This window comes from Carassius auratus, chromosome 16 (genome assembly GCF_003368295.1).
Source record: "Carassius auratus strain Wakin chromosome 16, ASM336829v1, whole genome shotgun sequence".
Lineage (NCBI taxonomy): Eukaryota > Metazoa > Chordata > Actinopteri > Cypriniformes > Cyprinidae > Carassius > Carassius auratus.
Genome location: NC_039258.1, coordinates 27,877,621 through 27,896,032, shown reverse-complemented (window position 1 = coordinate 27,896,032; position 18,412 = coordinate 27,877,621). Strand labels below are relative to the sequence as shown.

The 18,412-nt window shown below is 37.3% G+C and overlaps 2 protein-coding genes across 3 annotated transcripts; both read left to right on the top strand.

Moving 5' to 3' along the window:
• The first annotated feature begins 36 nt into the window (after positions 1-36).
• rab13 (RAB13, member RAS oncogene family) lies at positions 37-7,344 on the top strand. The gene is made up of 8 exons (XM_026285075.1): positions 37-665; positions 1,252-1,312; positions 2,119-2,179; positions 2,328-2,405; positions 2,956-3,045; positions 5,578-5,643; positions 6,214-6,264; positions 6,569-7,344. The coding sequence occupies exons 1-8, from the start codon at positions 542-544 to the stop codon at positions 6,635-6,637; spliced, it is 600 nt and encodes a 199-aa protein (XP_026140860.1). The 5' UTR covers positions 37-541; the 3' UTR covers positions 6,638-7,344.
• Positions 7,345-7,568: 224 nt separating this feature from the next.
• On the top strand, positions 7,569-18,283 carry fam189b (family with sequence similarity 189 member B). 2 transcript variants are annotated; one of them, XM_026285072.1, is made up of 14 exons: positions 8,441-8,668; positions 9,317-9,373; positions 9,470-9,577; positions 9,657-9,773; positions 9,860-9,967; positions 10,091-10,251; positions 11,166-11,265; positions 12,240-12,312; positions 12,664-12,940; positions 13,195-13,520; positions 13,624-13,692; positions 14,712-14,881; positions 15,118-15,252; positions 15,802-18,283. In XM_026285072.1, exons 1-14 carry the CDS (start codon positions 8,441-8,443, stop codon positions 16,054-16,056), a joined length of 2,184 nt encoding a protein of 727 aa, XP_026140857.1. In that variant the 3' UTR covers positions 16,057-18,283. The 2 variants fall into 2 exon arrangements, with proteins under 2 accessions (XP_026140858.1, XP_026140857.1); XM_026285073.1 differs by lacking the exon at positions 9,470-9,577 and having other exon boundaries at positions 7,569-8,668.
• Positions 18,284-18,412: the final 129 nt, after the last annotated feature.

Below are 18,412 nucleotides of genomic sequence, written 5' to 3'. Positions count from 1 at the left end.
AACGGGTGCTTTATTTCAGCATGTTGTGTGTCAATGGCGCCCTCTGTCGACAGACGCGTTTCTCGGTTCTACTCGGCGCTGTTTTATTAAACCTCTCCCTCCCTCGACGTCAGCTTTTGGGAACTCGGGCAAGGGAAAGTTTAGGGAGAACAAAAGTCCGCTGTTGTCTATGTATGGATGAATGCTGAAAGTCTGTCGGTACAGGAGAGAAAACTAGCGCAGTGCGGACCGAAATGGCGAATGCGTGGCATCCGCAGTGAAAAGCTCCCAACAGACGCGTCAAAGGGCTGTGAGCAAACTTTTACCATTTTGCTTTTTGTTTATTTTTTTTTTATCTCGTACCTGGAAGCACAGCGACAACAAAGCAAAAATTAAGTTCACCGGTGACAGTTTTCCAAGGAAAGAAAATCCATGAAGTTTGAAACGAGGAGGACATTAATCAGAGGGAAGGATTTTAAAAGGCTGTGCGTGTGACTGAGTGTTAGGAACAAATAGAGGGGAAAGTCATCTGAAACTTGCTGAATTAACTAGGTGAAGAACAATGGCAAAGAAATACGACTTCCTCTTTAAATTATTGCTTATTGGCGATAGTGGTGTTGGCAAGACCTGCTTGATCATCCGTTTTGCAGAGGACGATTTTAATTCAACGTACATATCAACCATCGGTAAGTGAACAGAATGAACCGGTTTCAAATACTGTTTGATACGGTTAGACGTTTCGCTCTTCTGCCAAGTTTCTAGCTTGTAAAACAAGTGCTACCCAAGAGCTGGTTCATGTCAGTACTAGTCTAAACGTCATCTCATTCCAGCCTGCCCCAGTATAACTCGATCAGTCCTGCGGATCGTCCTGTGCTCTGTGAATCCTCCTCCCTGATTGCATTTCCGGCCCTCTCGCGCTACTTTACTTCTGCCAGCCACAGCCTGCCCCCTCTCTGTATCTCATTTTGCAATCTCTTCCCCCACCTATTCCGCCCTTCTTTTCTGCATCAGATGGAGGGATGGCATTTAGTGCATTCACCCAGATCTTCAAAAGACCCCTTCCCTCCCTCCCATCTAATTCACTGAAAAACAAACCAGGGTGTTTATTATACCATCAGAGCATTGGATGTGTCTCATTATGTCTGCTCTTGTATTTCTGAATGTAGCAGACATTCATTAGTCCACTTTTATTATGCCTCTTGGGGTTAAAACATGTTAACCCTTCCTTCCTGCCCCTCCTGGTTTATCCGTTTCCCTTTTTCTTTTTCCTAGGTATTGACTTCAAAGTGAAGACCGTTGAGGTTGAGGGAAAGAAAGTCAAACTGCAAGTCTGGTAAAAAAAAAAAAAAAAAAAAAAAAAAAAAAAAAAAAAAAAAATATATATATATATATATATATATATATATATATATATATATATATATATATATATATATATATATTATTATTATTATTATTTTTATTTTTTTTTGTAATATATGTATTCTGTGTTAATATCATAACTTTGTTGTGTTTTGTCATTTAAAAAAAAAATCTGATTTAGTGATTCAAGAACTAAAAGCTAAACTAAACAAGCTAAACTAAATTAAAATGAGAAATGTTGCCAGATTTTTTTCTGCCAACTTAATTGAAATAAGTTTTTATTTTTATTTTATATTTAATTTCAGTAACAGTTTATTTTAAGTAATGATTTTTTTTTTTCAGCTGACTATAAATTTAACATGAAATATATTAGTAATTTTTAAATGTTTGTTAAATCAGAGTAGTTAAAAGTTATGCTTTATTAAAGTCTATTCAGTGAAAACTCTTTACATATGTACAGAGTGTCTGTGTAAATACAGTGGCAGTGTTGTGTACTAAAGAAAACGTCTTCACTGTCTATTTCTGTTTGACAGCTCACTGTTAAAACAGAAAGCTCTGTGTAAATGTGCCAAAGGTGGAGTCCAGTTGACTTTAGCTAAGACTTCCCACAGACCTTTTGACAATTCAATAAAGTCATTTACGTTTGTCCACGATAACAGTCTGAAGTGCAAAGTCCAGCTGCTATAAAATAAATATATTAAACATTAAACTTTTTTTTACTGACAAGCTTTCTGGATGCTAAAATATGTTCTGCATGCAACTGGTTTTATTTGCTAGGGACACAGCAGGACAGGAGAGGTTTAAGACCATCACTACTGCATACTACAGAGGGGCTATGGTGAGGCGAGAAACATGCAGACTATTCTTTTTGGTCCTATAGCCATCTGTAAACTTACTTATGTGGTTATTGTGATACCCAGATTATTTCAACATTATTGAAGCAGGTCTTGATGGTAATGGTGCATTATTCTGATCCCGTGTTTCAGGGCATCATCCTTGTGTATGACATCACTGATGAAAAATCCTTTGAAAATATTCAGAACTGGATGAAGAGCATCAAAGAAGTAAGAGCGTAAAAGGAAAATTACAGTTACACTGTTAGTCATTTATAGTTTTTTTTTTTTTAAAGGAAATGTAATTCAGTAGATGATTAAATGAATTAGTACGTCCCTGCAAGTAAAGGTGGACATATGACCCTTAGCATATTTCTGTATCCCATACCCATAGTTATTAGTTTGGACAGCTTGACCCATTTTTTTTTTTTTTTTTTTTTAGGGAAACCATCATAATAAAATCTAACATTTGGGAATTTGAATTTAAAGGTTCGGTATATTGATTTAGTTTTTTCCCCCCTGTTATTTACAAAATAACAATTCTATATTGCATATAGAACGATTACAATCAGCTATTTTTCTGCAACCTCCAGAAAAGCATAAAATGAAACAAGCTTTATTAAATGTTAATTTCAGTTCTTAATAAGATGCCATAGGAAGTAGGTCCTGCACAGGTTACCAGAAAAGAGATGCAGTGAAAATACAAATGGGTCCTTTTGTTATCAGTCTCGTTTGTGAAGAACATGAGGAAGTGAGTGCATTTTTATGCTCTGTTTCCCAGAATGCATCAGCAGGTGTAAGTCGGATGTTACTGGGTAACAAGTGTGATATTGAGGCCAAAAGGAAAGTGTCAAAGGAGATAGGTGAGAAGGTAAGAGCTGACCAGGTACATTAAAGGTGTTTTATTGGTTCTAGGAATAGCTTTCAGTCAATTTATTTATAGTGTGTTATTTACAGCATCACTACATATGTGAAATTAGTTAATTTTTATACTACATACAGGTGCATCTCAAAAATTAGAATGTCTTGGATAAGTTCATTTCAGTAATTCAACTCAAATTGTGAAACTCCTGTATTAAATAAATTCAATGCACACCGACTAAAGTAGTTTAAGTCTTTGGTTCTTTTAATTGTGATGATTTTGGCTCACGTTTAACGAAAACCCACCAATTCACAACAAATTGGAATATGGTGAATGCCAATCAGCTAATAAAAGGTTTCCTGAGCCTTCAAAATGGTCTCTCAGTTTGGTTCACTAAGCTACACAATCATGGGGAATATCTGATCTGACCTGACAGTTGTCCAGAAGACAATCATTGACACCCTTCATAAGGAGGGTAAGCCACAAACATTCATTGCCAAAAAAGCTGGCTGTTCACAGAGTGCTGTATCCAAGCATGGTTAAGGTACAGGTTGTAGGACCTGCCACTAGAGGGCGCACTACCAAAACAATAACAATCGCGTGGTTCGATGACGCATGGAATGATGGGATTTGTTGTCTTCTACTCAACCCCTGACGGCCATCAATCAGATGGAAAGATAAATGATGGATTTAATTGATTACTGTTTAGTCAGATGATATGCAAACGATAACCACTTGTTAAAATATATACACTCATGTGCATTCAAACACAATAATTGGCTATACATAGTAAACGTGAGTTCAACGATTTGTGTAAGTAGATTAATGCAAAGACACGATCAGATTATGGATCAGATGTGTCCTCGCGTGGGTCTAGAAACTCGATGCCCCGCATTTGGCCCGTATGCCCCATAATACTAATCTTGATGATCATTATAATAGCATACGTTTTCTGTAAAGACACGAATAAAAACAACACACCTGTCGAGTAAAACACAAGTGAGATTGGCATCTCTTTCTAGTTGAAGTTTGTCGCGAAGCTCTCTCCATCTAGAAAATGCAACACCGATATTGATCCTTGCTCTTTCTCTCCTCTTGTCCCAAACTCTTCTTGGGTCGTTTGGTTGGCCCATACGCTTACGTTTACGGGAGCTGTCCTTGTAGACTGAACCAGTGGCAGACGGTAAACACCAATTATGTTCCATAAATAAGTAACACAATCCACCATAAAAAGTGCAAGAAGTAAATAAGGAACTGCTTAAAGCAAGCTAGTGGTTTGCTGGACACTAGACACTACTTCCGAATTTGTTCATGACACTTTTGTCATGTTGTTTCTACATCAGTAAAGGCGGTAACAAAGGGTAACTTACGTCATTGACAGGTGACTGCACTGCCCCGTGTCACTGTTTAAAATGGGAATTTTCTCATGATTTACAAGTAGTTGAATACATTAGAGATATTGTTAGTAATCAGCTGGACAAAATATATAACACTAGACTAGTGGTTTTTGAATATTTTACCTCAAATATCTTACAAATTGTATCTTTAACAGAAAGTTGAGCGGAAGGAAAAAGTGTGGGAAAAAAGGTTTCACAACCAACCGAGAAAACCGCAGCCTTATGAGGATTGTCAAGCAAAATCAACTTTGAGTGAACAAGGAATGGACTGAGGCTGGGGTCAAGGCATCAAGAGCCACCACACACAGACGTGTCAAGGAATTTGCTGAACCACAGACAACATCAGAGGCGTCTTACCTGGGCTAAGGAGAAGAAGAACTGGACTATTGCCCAGTGGTTTAAAGTCCTGTTTTCAGATGAGAGCAAAATTTGTATTTCATTTGGAAACCAAGGTTCTAGAGTCTGGAGGAAGGGTGGAGAAGCTCATAGCCCAAGCTGCTTGAAGTCCAGTGTTGAGTTTTCACAGTCTGTGATGATTTAGGGTTCAATGTCATCTACTGGTGATGTTCCATTGTATTTTTTGAAAACCATAGTCACTGCACCCATTTACCAAGAAATTTTGGAGCATTTCATGCTTCCTTCTGCTGACCAGCTTTTTGAAGATGCTGATTTTATTTTCCAGCATGATTTGGCACCTGCCTACACTGCCAAAAGCACTAAAAGTTGTTTAAATGACCATGGTGTTGGTGTGCTTGACTGGGCAGTAAACTCACCAGACCTGAACCTCAGAGAAAATCTATCGGGTGTTGTCAAGAGGAAAATGGGAAATGAGACCAAAAAATGCAGATGAGCTGAAGGTCACTGTCAAAGAAACCTGGGCTTCCATACCACCTCAGCAGTGCTGCAAAATGATCACCTCCATGCCACGCCGAATGGAGGCAGTAATTAAAGCAAAAGAAGCCCCTACAAAGTATTGAGTACATGTACAGTAAATGAACATACTTTCACAATTTGAGTTGAATTACTGAAATAAATGATAATTTATTGAGATGCACCTGTAGATGTTTTTTTTTTTCAGCTTAAAACAAACTTAAATTATTTTCTTAAAAAAAAAGTGATTCTCTCTTTTTTCCATTTATTATAGCTCGCAAAGGAACATGGTATTCGATTCTTCGAGACTAGTGCAAAATCGAGCATCAACGTTGAGGAGGTATGAACAAAGAAATGCAGTATTCTAGTTTGTCTAGCTCCGTATCGTTAGTTTATAGTCACAGTTGATCTTTGTCTGTCATACAGTTATCTGTATTAGTCTTGTATTCTTAGTAATGATTGTTTTGATATTGAGATGTTTTATGAGTTTCAGTTTCCAGAATGTTAATAATAAAAACATAAATACAGTTAACAATGAAAACAATATGTAAAGTAAATCTAACCTTAGCACTCACTATTCTAATTCTATTCTTTAAAAAAAAAAAAAATCGAACTACCTTTCTAATCTTTTTGTATTCTATTTTCTTTTAATTTATTATACAATTATAAAAAAAAACACTCTAACACTAACTTGCTCTATTCTTTTTCTATTCTATCTGTTTTCTTGTTCTAGCACTTATCATTGCTCTTTTTGTTGTATTTTGATTGCTTCCATTGTCCTCATTTGTAAGTCGCTTTAGATAAAAGCGTCTGCTAAATGACTTCATGTACCGTAAATGTAAATCTTTGCATTTCAGTATGTTAAATTTTATGTAGTTTGTCTACTTTTAAATTAACTTTCTTTCCATAGTCTTTTGCTGCTCTTGCACGAGACATTTTGCTGATGTCAAATAAGAAGCCGGTGAGTTTCCAGTGTGTGATACATAAAATGAATATCGATGTTTATTGTCTGCATGTTTAATGGCGAAACACACAATCACTCTTGAGTTTCTATGTACTCAAGTGATTCAGCTGTTCTTATTTGTAGTTTTATCTTGACTGGTATCACATGACATATATATCTATATCTATCTATCTATATATATCTATATATATATATCTATATCTATCTCAGACAGATCTAAAGACTAAGTTAACAAGATCAGTAACAAATCTACCAGGCTGCAGACATTATATTACATTACTTGTATTTGCTGTTTTTACAGGCTCCCACTGATCGTGAGGTTAAAATTACCAGCACAGAGAAAAAGTCATCCAAATGTCTTCTTCTTTAGATATGCTTTTATCCAGAGGATGGTCTCACTACACACAAACACACACAATCACATACAGTAATCTCGCAGTGTTAATGCCAGGGAATCATTTGCAAAGTGAACATGGAATGCTAATAGGAAGTGGTTTCAAAGTATGATGGCACTAGTAAGATATGAAATATATGATACGAGATCTGACACAGGGTACAACCTTCATGCAGTTAGTTTTTTTTTTTTTTACTTCATGTTTATATTTTCGCACTACGCAACAGAAACTGACTTAGCTATAGTTGAGACAATGTTGGTTCGCACAAGTTTTGCTTCGTCAAATTGGATAACAAGTACCTACTGAATGAATTTCAAGGGAAATATATAGTCCAGTTTGATGGCTAATCAGCACTTTTTGACAAATGGTTTTAATGTTTATTGCTATAAAAGGTGAACAACTTCAATTTGAAAGACTTTGTACTCTAAAGGATGGATGAGAGATTTTAGGATGTTAGATGAGAAAATAATTGATGGATTATGGTTGGGATTATAATAATGTTCTATTGAAAATTCACAGTGTGTTTCTACAAAAGGGATTATGGTCAGAAATAATACAAATTTTGCATGAAGTTTCTGTCTTCCTGCCTTAATACACATTTCTATATTCTTCTCCACAGCATATTTCTCAGAATTTGTACAATGATATTCTTTTAATAAAGTAAATAATGTTCAAAATCTCATATTTATAGTGTTTTTTATTTTATTTGTGGCAGTAACACTTATCTCTGCTTTTACTTTTTCCTTTTCTTTCACTATTTTGAACGTTGACGCAAACCACGTTTCACATTTCATGCGGATAAAAGCGTCTGCAAAATGAACGTAAAATGATAAAAAGCGAAGCGGTGTATACTGCGCATGCGCGGAAAGGTCGCCAACAGTTGTGACTGTCGGAGAAGGTTGCCAAGCAACCGCCCACCCAGTGCAGCATCAGCACCTCGCTCTGGGTGAATGCGGTGCCGCATTGAACAAATTTTACGGACACGTGCTACCATAATGCGCTGCATATTTTATCTTACTGAAACGAAGTCCCGCTGAAATTGCCTCGGACAACGTTTACATGGCGCAAAGTATATATGTGTGAATAACACACGTAAGCAAAGACTATTCAAGTCTGGCGCGATTACGTAGTGATGCTCATGTCCGGGATACGGACGGGATGAGAGTCCTCGTGACTGCGGGAGGAAAAGGGGGAGACTGAACCTAGGATAAAATGCTCTCAAAGGGAATATCGTGGCTTTATAATTATTATTCAAAACAAACGGATGCATCACGGAAGCAACATAGCGAGCTGTTCACAACAAACTGCCTCCGCGCGCCTGCTTTCATTTCCCTTTGTGTCGACTCTTCCCTTTTCTCTCCCGACACCGTTGTGCTTCATGAGACGTGTTTTCCGAGTTCAGGTGGGGGCTGCGAGGCTCTCTAGTGGATACCCGGTGAAGATACACTTCGATGTGAGCAGGACTCGTATTGTGTTTTCCTCTTCGAGTAGCTAGAAGGCCGAAACTGCTCCGCTCCGCGCGGCCTGCCGAAGGCTCTGGGTACCGCAATGCCGCGGGGATGGGGAGAGAGAGACGGCAGGTGGGCTGTGGAGCAAGCCACATCAAGGGATATCGGAGAATGCAGATGTACGACGCCAAGAATAAGTGTTGACACAACATAAGTTGAGTTTTAACAGCTGTGGATGTGATATAGACCCTAACGGCGTATTTAAAGGATTATCTTCTTCACATATTAAACACATAGTCCCATAATTTAGGAAGCGTTTCAGTAGCCACCATGCCCTCACCGTCGGACTCCAGCAGCGTGGCCTCGATGTCGGGGTCTCGAGCCCTGTCCGGTAGTCGCAGAAGGATGTCTGGGCGGACCAGTGCGCGCGTGCTGCTGTACCTGGGCTTGTGTCACCTTGCACTGGGGGCCATGGTGCTTGCCTTCAGCTTCACAAGCCTCGCCTTCACCTCATCACCCCGTGTCAGACAGTCCTGTCCTTTCTGGGCTGGCTTCTTTGTAAGTTTCTGGGATCGTTTATTTGAATATATAAATATTGGCATGATGTGTCCTGCAGTGGAACATGCTGTATTTAATCTCTGCTATCAACCCCACAGGGCCATTTAAATATATAGCAATAGATATCTAAGAACATTTAAAAGAAAAAAGTTATATAAATGGGATGGGGTCGGGTGGGGTTGGATAAGGGATTGTTCACAGAAGAATCTTGGTAAAAATCATACAACCAAAAAAAAAACGTATAAATATCTTTCTTTCGTGGAATCCAAAAGAAGATATTTTTAAGAAAGTTGCAAACCAAACAGTTTTCATTATATGTTGATATATATATATATATATATATATATATATATATATATATATATATATATATATCTGTGTGTGTGTGTGTGTGTGTGTGAGTATGTGTGTGTGTTCTTAAAATAATCTATTTATTATAATATATCTATCCATATCTATCCATATCTATACATATAGATAGATAGATAGTTAGATAGATATAATCAAACTCCAAAATGGCTAAAAAGCACCATGAAGGCAATATAAAAATGGTTGATACAGCTTTTGCTCTAAAGCCATCTTATGTAGATTTGCATGAAGAAAATACATCTATTCCTTAAAATAGTTTTTTTTTTTTTTTTTAAACAGGTTGTGGCATCCGGAGTAGTTGGTGTGATATCATGGAGGAGGCCCTTCACTCTCGTCGTGCGTATCTATATCATCTTGACAGGACTTGTCTGCATTTGTGCTTTTGTCCGCTCCTTTTAGTTTTTGCAGTGATGCTGTTTTTGTTTCGTCCAGGTGTCGCTCTTCATGCTGCTGTCTGCAGTGTGTGTGATTCTCAGTCTGGCTGGTTCCATGCTCTCATGTCAGAATGCACAGATGGTCAAATCTTATGTTACCTGTCAGGTACATTCTCTCCTCTCCTCTCCTCTCCTCTCCTCTCCTCTCCTCTCCTAATCAAATCTTATCTGTGTGCTTGTTGCAGGTGCACAGTCATCTGTGTCTTTGCTGTGACCCCAAGCAGAAATGTTCTATAACAGAAGATGAGGCACTACTCCTCTACCGACATTCAGACTGCCACTCTGTGCGTCACCGGCTCAAGGTGGGGTCCGTTAACCCTTATAGGGTGTTTGGGATGGTCCCAGGCCCCCAAAACAAACTTAACCATGATATTTTATGTATGTGCAGGATCTGCTGTTCAGTGCCTGTGGTCTTAGTATTCTCTCTACTATTATCTGCACTCTGTCCACGGTCACCTGCAGCATTCACATATTCTCTCTGGACCTACTGCATCTAGTGAGACAAAATGCACAAAAGCTTTGCACTAAAACACTTTTAATAGCTGTATTTTTCACTCAAATGTTACAGTGCTTAGATAGACTCATGACCCTTTATCTCATCCCACTCTGTTTGTTGTAGCTGGCTCCTCATCGCTCTCGCTCTGTAAACCCAGAATGCACCACTCCTCAGGATGCATTTCTCAGTAACATGATGGACTTTGAGGAGTTTGTTCCACCCATTCCACCACCACCGTACTACCCTCCTGAATACACCTGCAGCTCTGAGACCGATGCACAGAGGTGAAAACACATATTTATATATGTTTTTTTCCTCGTCATGACGTATTTTTGGACTGATGCGACTTATACTCAGGTGCCACTTGTAGTTCGAAAAATACGGTATGTATCTTTCTTCTCTCAGATGAATCTAATCCAAGTTATATTAAATATTATCCTTGCTCTTCCAAGCATTAGAATGGCAGAATGTTTTTTTTTTTCAACAGTCCAAAAGTTGTCAAATAAAGCACATCCATTTGTAATATAACGTGCCTCACGTGGCTCCAGGGGGTGAATAAAAACCTCCTATTGCAAATAACTGTGTTTTTGCAAGAAAAATATCCATATTTAAAACGTTATAAACACTTTTCTCTAACTTCCTCTAAATGTCAAACAATGCAAGTTGTTACAGCAGATAATGTTTGTCAAAAAGTGTTTATATTTAAAAAAAAAAAGGGAATTCTTCTTACAAAAATGCATCGATTTGCAACAGGAGGCATGTTTTATCATGGATGGATGCACTTTGTTTGACTACTTTTGGACTACTGAAAAAAAAACCCGGCCATGTAATTCTAATGCTAGAAAGAGCAGGAATAACTCTGATAGGATTCGTCTGAAAGAAGAAAGTCTTATACACCTACTGTAGGATGCTTTGAGGTTGAGTAAAACATAGGCTAGTTTTTATTTTTGGGTGAAAGCCTTTTAGTATTTAGTATGTTTAGTAAGGTCACTTAGCTACTAGAGATGCACTGACAGAGTATTGTTCGGATGACGTCTTCTCAGTGTTGTTAAATGTTCTTGTAATATTTGTACTCAATCTCTTTTTCTTATCATTTTTATCATTTTTATTCTTCTATGCATCTGTCCATTTGAACTGCACTTCTTCTGTCATGCCTTTTATTTTGATTATAATTTCATTTTCCTATGTGTGCCTGCAGTGTCACATATAATGGATCAATGGAGAGTCCAGTGCCTCTGTACCCAACGGATTGCCCTCCTCCTTACGAGGCAGTGATGGGTCAAAGGGCTCCCAGTCAGGTACCTGCATGCATCGAGGGGAGTAAAGATGCATTGTTTGAACCGAAAATTAAATTCAGTATTTCTAAAAAATAATTATTTTATCATTATTATTTTTTTAAAACAACAACAGTAATTTAATTATATATATATATATATATATATATATATATATATATATATATATATATATATATATATATATATATATATAATATTATATTTTTATTTGAATTATTATTACAGCCAGTGTGTAATGTGTTTTCATAACTTCTGATTCAAACCTTTAAAAAAAGAAAAAAATCTGATGCTACAATAACTGGATAAAAAAAGAACAGTTAAAATATTAATATTATGAGATACCATATTTTTCGGACTATAAGTCGCACCTCAGTATAAGTCGCATCATTTCAAAAATACGTCATGATGAGGAAAAAAACATATATAAGTCGCACTGGACTATTAGTCGCATTTATTTAGAACCAAGAGAAAACATTACCGTTTACAGCCGCGAGAGGGCGCTCTATGTCTTCAGCGTAGACCACAGGAGCACTGAGCACAATAGAGCGCCCTCTCGTGGCTGTAGACGGTAATGTTTTCTATTGGTTAATTTCTCTGGTTCTTTTCTCTCGGTTCATGTCAAATTAATTTTGATAAACAAGTCGCAGGACCGTCCAAACTATGAAAAAAGTGTGACTTATAGTCCGGAAAATATGGTATTATTAAAATGTAATTTATTGCTGTCTTGCCAAGGCTGAAATTTTCTTTACGCCAGTCTTCAGTGTCTCACGATCCTTCAGAAATCGTTCTAATGTAGAAATCTTTTATAACATTATGAAGGTCTTACTCTCAGTTTTGATCAGTATAATGCATCCTAGCTGATTAAAATTATTAGTTTCTTTCATGGTATCATGCTTTGCATCATTTTTTTAAGAATTGTAATCATCGTCATTTTTGTAATACTGTGCTCATGTACTAACTCTCACTGTTCGTAGGCCACAGTGTATGACACTCAAGCCAATGAGCTTTCTGGAGAGAGGGGAACATCCATAGCATTCAGTGGTGAAGGTGAGTCTCGCCTCTCTTCTGTTCATCCTTTAGCAAACAGGCCTGTTTCCACCTGCTGTTAAAGGCACAGGTCACCCAAAAATGAAAATTCTGTCATCAAAAACTGTACAACTGAACTACTTGAAAGTGAGTAAATGATAGTAGAATTGACCATTTTTGGGTGAGCTATGCCTTTAAGATACATTTTAGTAAGTCAGTTTTAATGTGCGCTTCAATTGCGTCTCTTGTGATCACCTATATACAGACATTCTATGTAACATCCTACATTACGGGAGTGCCAAGTGTGTATGAACATTATTAAATCACCAAACTATGTGTACATGTGTACATTTTATATATCCTCTCTCTTAGTGTCAATGGACAGTGGCTCTCTGTTGATGTCTGAGATTGTGGATATTCCAGATGACAGCTCCCCATCTGAGGACTCCTGCCTCATGGAAGTTGGTGTTGGTATGCGGTCCCGGCCTCGGGGGGGCAGTGAGGGAGGGGAGGGGGCAGAGTACGCCAGCTTCCGTTCTTCCACACAACATCCTGAGGGAATGGTGGCTCCTTCCAGAAGACGTTGTTTCCGAGGCGAGAGATCGAACTCCTGCTCCTCCCCGAGCACGTACAACACCTCTACCTACAGGTGGGAAAAAGTTGAGTCTTTAAACCTTTGACGTACAGTTACACCAGTGCGGTTAGAACATTTAGTGCATCACGTGATCACCTGCTAAATTCAATTCTGGTATCATGCTTTGGCTATATATCCTTGTAAAACATACCTCAGTAATCGTATGGAAGCTCAGCTAGAGAATTATAAATAATCTTTTCAAATAATGAATATAATGGTTAAATAAAATCACCTTTAGCTGTAAAGTTCTTTCATAATTTCCTCCACAGGTCTCCAGTGTTGAGGCGTCAGGCTCTGTTGGCAAGTAGCTGCTCTCAGTTGGAGTTCCTAGCAGGATCTCAACATTCCTCTATCCCAGAAATCCGAGTTCGGCCCTGCACACCTTCCCGACGGGACTCCTCATCTGCATTTAGTAACCCATCTACCACAGCCCCAACGGGTCCTGCTCAAGAACGGCCGGACCACGCAGTACCAGTGCTCTTTCCCCGGCCAGGTTTCCGTGAGCAAATTGGACGTGATAGAAAAGACAGCGACAGCTTCTTACCTCTCATGAGGTCACACAGTGAACCAGGACTCAGCTCTTCAACTGACACAGGTATGAACATGCATATGTAACAGATTACAATTGTCTGGGATTTATGTGAAAACATGAATTAGTTTTCTTTGACGATAACGTGTTTGTGCTCTTCTCTTCTCAGGGGATTTCAGTCTCTCAGGAGGCAATAAAGGAGTCAGTGAGGGGGGATCGCAGACCTCATCAGAAACAGGTAAGAGTTAGCACTCTCAAAACACAGAGATGTTTCTATATAGGAACACAGTGATATTAAGTTTTATTTTGTACTATTATAGTTTTATATATATATATATATATATATATATATATATATATATATATATATATATATATATATATATATATATATATATATATATATATATAAACAAATTATTTTATTTTTATATTTTATATTTTCAGTTGATATTTTTAATTGAGTTGAAATTTAATAATGTTGTTATGTCACGATATGCTGCCGGAAGGAACAAAACTTCATTTATTAAATCCAACACACACCCAGACTGGGGCTTAAATACACAGGATAACGAGGGAATTGGGAGGAACATAGGATTAACAGAATGACCCAAAAAAATGATACCTGGAACAGGAAAACCATATATGGTTTATATAAACCATAATTTATTTATTGCTTCATCTTAAACTTATTTAATTTAGTAGAATTTTCATTTAGTTTATATACAGCTTTATTTTACATTTAAAAAATGTTGTAATCATGGTAACACATAATAAATGTACATTGTAAACTATTTTGCATGACCACCCACATTTATATGTCAAAAAACTCTTGTTTAGTAACTCGACCCATTCAGTCACAATGAGATAGTAAGGAGGAAGTTGGACAAAAAAGCTATCATACCTAAACACGAGAACAGTGATTAGAATAAAATGTGGTCAAGTATGTCAAACTCTTTGGTTGGAAGAAACCAAACTTACAAACAACCATATGTTTTAGTTTAAAAAGAACAATTAATTGAAAAGTTAAAACTAATAAAAATGACAAAATGACTTAACATAACTCAAACTTGAATAAACTAACATAAAACAAAAATGTCAATATAAAAGCTAATTTGAAACAAATCCTTAATTAAAACTTTAATAACATACTAATAATAATAAAATCATTATTTTATACATTTATTTTTAATAATCTGTTTCCCTTCACACTATATTTGAATAATTTGGTTTGTTTGTATTACTTTTGTGGCGTAGGAGTATCGTCTGGAGCTGGTTTGCTGCCTCGCTCCTCTCTGGCACTTCCTGCTTCCCTGCCCAGAAAAGGCAGCATTAAGGCTATAAGTAGTCGGCTGCCCTCAAAACAAGTCCCAGCCACCTCGCTGCGTTTACCCAAAGACTGTGCACTTTCACTTGGAGACCTCAAGGTTAGTCTTTTTGATGCCTAGGACCCCAAAATCTGTCAACCCCCCTTTTCTTCCCAATATTAATAATGTTAAATGTATAAATGTGTGTGTGTGTATATACATACACACATATATATTATATACACACACACACATATACATATATATATATATATATATATATATATATATATATATATATATATATATATATATATATATATATAAAAAACACACATTTTCCATTTCAATTACAGGTCACCAAAGTTTTAGTGCAACGTTTTCTGCAGAGATCCAAACGTAATTTAGCACCTGCAACTGAGCATACCGCAAACTGTACTCAGGGGACTAAAAAGAGGACAGCAGGTGATGGAGGTCTGTCATTAGAACAGGTAAAACATTGCCAACACCATAAATGAAATCATTTAGTTCAGCTAGAATTCTGTGTAGTACAATCTGAGACTATAGAATACCCAAGACATGTCACTTGTATAGTTTTGAATGGGGAAAAATGCAACACTCAATATGGCCGCATAATCGCAGGAAGCCCCGCCTTCTGAATGAACGAGCCAATCGCTAATCGGTAAAGTCAGCGTGTCACTGCACCTACCGTTAGAAGTCCCGGTTGCTGTAGAAACAGTCAGCAATCTGAGACGTGCTCTTAGGAATGCGCATGCACACTGGCTGATCTAGCCTGAGATATAAGCTTTTTATAACACTATCTGAGCAAAGGACACGGATGTTGGCAGATTTCTTTGATGATTTCAAATATGATATGTAATCCTAAGTTTAGTGAACAGTTTTAGAGAGTTTGATGTTTCCCCAACCAAAGAGATAAGAGCTGCACTTGGATGCCCGAGAGGATTTTCAAAGAGGACCACCGAGTGACAAGGCTTGTATTAAAGAGACTACAAAATAACCCATTACATGTTTCTATGAAGGTACTTCGTAACTCTCTGGGGGCCAGCAGGGGGCAGCAGCAGCAGCACATCCATCATCACTGCCGTGGACACCATCACTCCCTTAGTGACAGTCGCCATACTGCCCACCGCCATGATGATGACCCTGTAAGGGCCGGGGGAATCCACCTGCGTAGCTGCGGAGACCTCAGCTCGACATCCGTCGCATCACTGCGCCGACTCCACCCACCGTCGCACGGATCATCAGGAGCTTTTTACCCAGAATCTGCCCTCTGATATTGGGCGAAGGATTCTGGAATAAATCACATCTGGATTCAAGAAAGGGGGCAGAGAAAATCTGAGGAAAAAATGACAGATCTGAGATGAGGAATTTCTCTTGCTGAAGGGATGATGTGAAGCAGATGAATATGCTGTTTGAAAAACAGTATATGTATCATTGGGGAAGGTTTTATCTGTTCTTTCCATAATAAAGACCAAACACTACACCCGATATAACAGAGTTTAACCCGTCAGACCCTCTGCTCTCTGTGCCTGCCAAACTCCGGTCCTTTTGTTTTGAATTTCCGTGTATTTTTTGCTCCATCTAGTGCTTATTTCTCGCTCACTGTTTAAATGTATATGGAAAGAATGCAGCTCCTCTAAAACGGTTTCTTGTCTTCACAGCTCATTACAGTGCACTCATGTAACAACAAACATTCAACCTTTTGTTTGGCTGTAACAATATAGTTAACTTGGGGGGAATTCATTTAATTAAAGGATTTAAATGGATTTAAGGGAATACACAAAAATAAAAAGAACAGTAAAAGAGGCAGGATAAAAGTATTTGGAAAGTATCCATTCAGTTTGACTTATTATATCACTTAATAGACTGTGAATTTAAAATAGGTACACATACAGTTTTTTGTGTATGTCTAATATTTCGAAAATATAAAATAATTTCATATCTTGTCAGTCAATTATGCATTACATTATAATTTGAATAACAAATTATTCAGCCTACATTTTCAATTCAAAATGGTTAAATGTAACAAATAAATTTGAGTCGTTTGCATATAATTGGATATCATTGTCAGACATTTAATATTTTGTAACAGTTGTCAGTTAGCATATGGTTAACTTCTTACATCTTACCTCACATTCTTCCACTGTCAAACACGGAAGCATCAAGCTGGAATTCATGTTCGTAAAGCCTGCCTTCTTGGTTTTGAAAGGTCATCTCAATCATTTTGACTCTGACGAGAGCTGTCAGACCATTGAGGCAGACCAGCCTAAAATGATTTAAAATGTTTTGTGATCCTAACAACAAACACAGCAACGTAAAGAATATCAAATCTGGTGAGGGACAATTGGCAATTTCTAAATTTTGGACTGTGGTTGTCTGTGATGGTTACGGCCCTGCAAACATACACATGCAATAAAATGCATGACCACACACACTCAAATGTGGTTTTAACTCTTTTGTAACGAGCCACTGAACGCTTTTCACTAAACTCTTTTCACTAATTGACCATCTTGCAAAGTGTAGCTAATTAATTCAAACATTATCCGAGAAGCTGCATCAGCTGAGGTTGATACTCTTTTTTTTTTTTTTTGGTAGAAGTGCATGTATTTTCTAAAACAACTAAGATAATTCAAGTGGAGTTTGATCTTTTGCATCTGTCTGTCTCTCATGGCAGACTAGCTTCCCAGCCTGTGTAATACTTTCCTAGAATGCCTCTGCATGCATCAAGCAGGCTTGTTTTCTCTTTTTGATTGAACACCAAATACACACAGATACACAAACATCCTTGTGACAAAACTAGGTACCACTAATGCAAGTTTGAGATTTTGGATTTTAAAATACAGAAGATTCTCTGGCAGTAAGCATACTGTAATTTCGAACTATTGCAGGAAATTGGGACTGACATTGAGTGATACCAATGAATACTGAACACTCATTGGAAGTGAGACAATGAATCAAGTCAAACTGATATGTTCAAGGATTTTACAATGTTCCGGACAGTTTGGGAATGATACTTTGGAAAGACAGCTTCTGGTGTATCTACTTTGTTGTACTGGGAAATAGATGTACATCTGAAGGAATAATTGCAGTTGTCAATTGTTTAGAAGTGCTTTGGAATGCTAGCTAATGGCTTTGAATCAGTAGCAATGTTGCTGAATAATGCATTAATACAGTTGCTCTATATGTAAATAAGTTTGATGCACGGACCCTCATGCTCACACACATTCTGCAACTTTGAAGCACTGAAAACAAATCTGAAAAAGAGCTTGATATTCTACCTCTTGTCTTGCATACACTGACATGTTATGGCCCAGTGGAATATTTAAATTAATTTAAGGATTTTATGGACTATTTATGAAACAACTTCTACACTGATTGATGAAAACATTGCTATTCTGGGAATATGATGCCTAAAAAGAACATTTAAAAAAGCTCTACTTCATGAACTTTTAATGCAAGCTATGTAAAATCACAACAATAAATGTATACACATCAAATTTATCAAATCATCTGTAGCCTATCAATTTCATGTTCTCAGGTGTTATCTCCACTTTTTCAACAATGAAAAATATACATTTATATATATATATATATATATATATATATATATATATATATATATCACTTTTT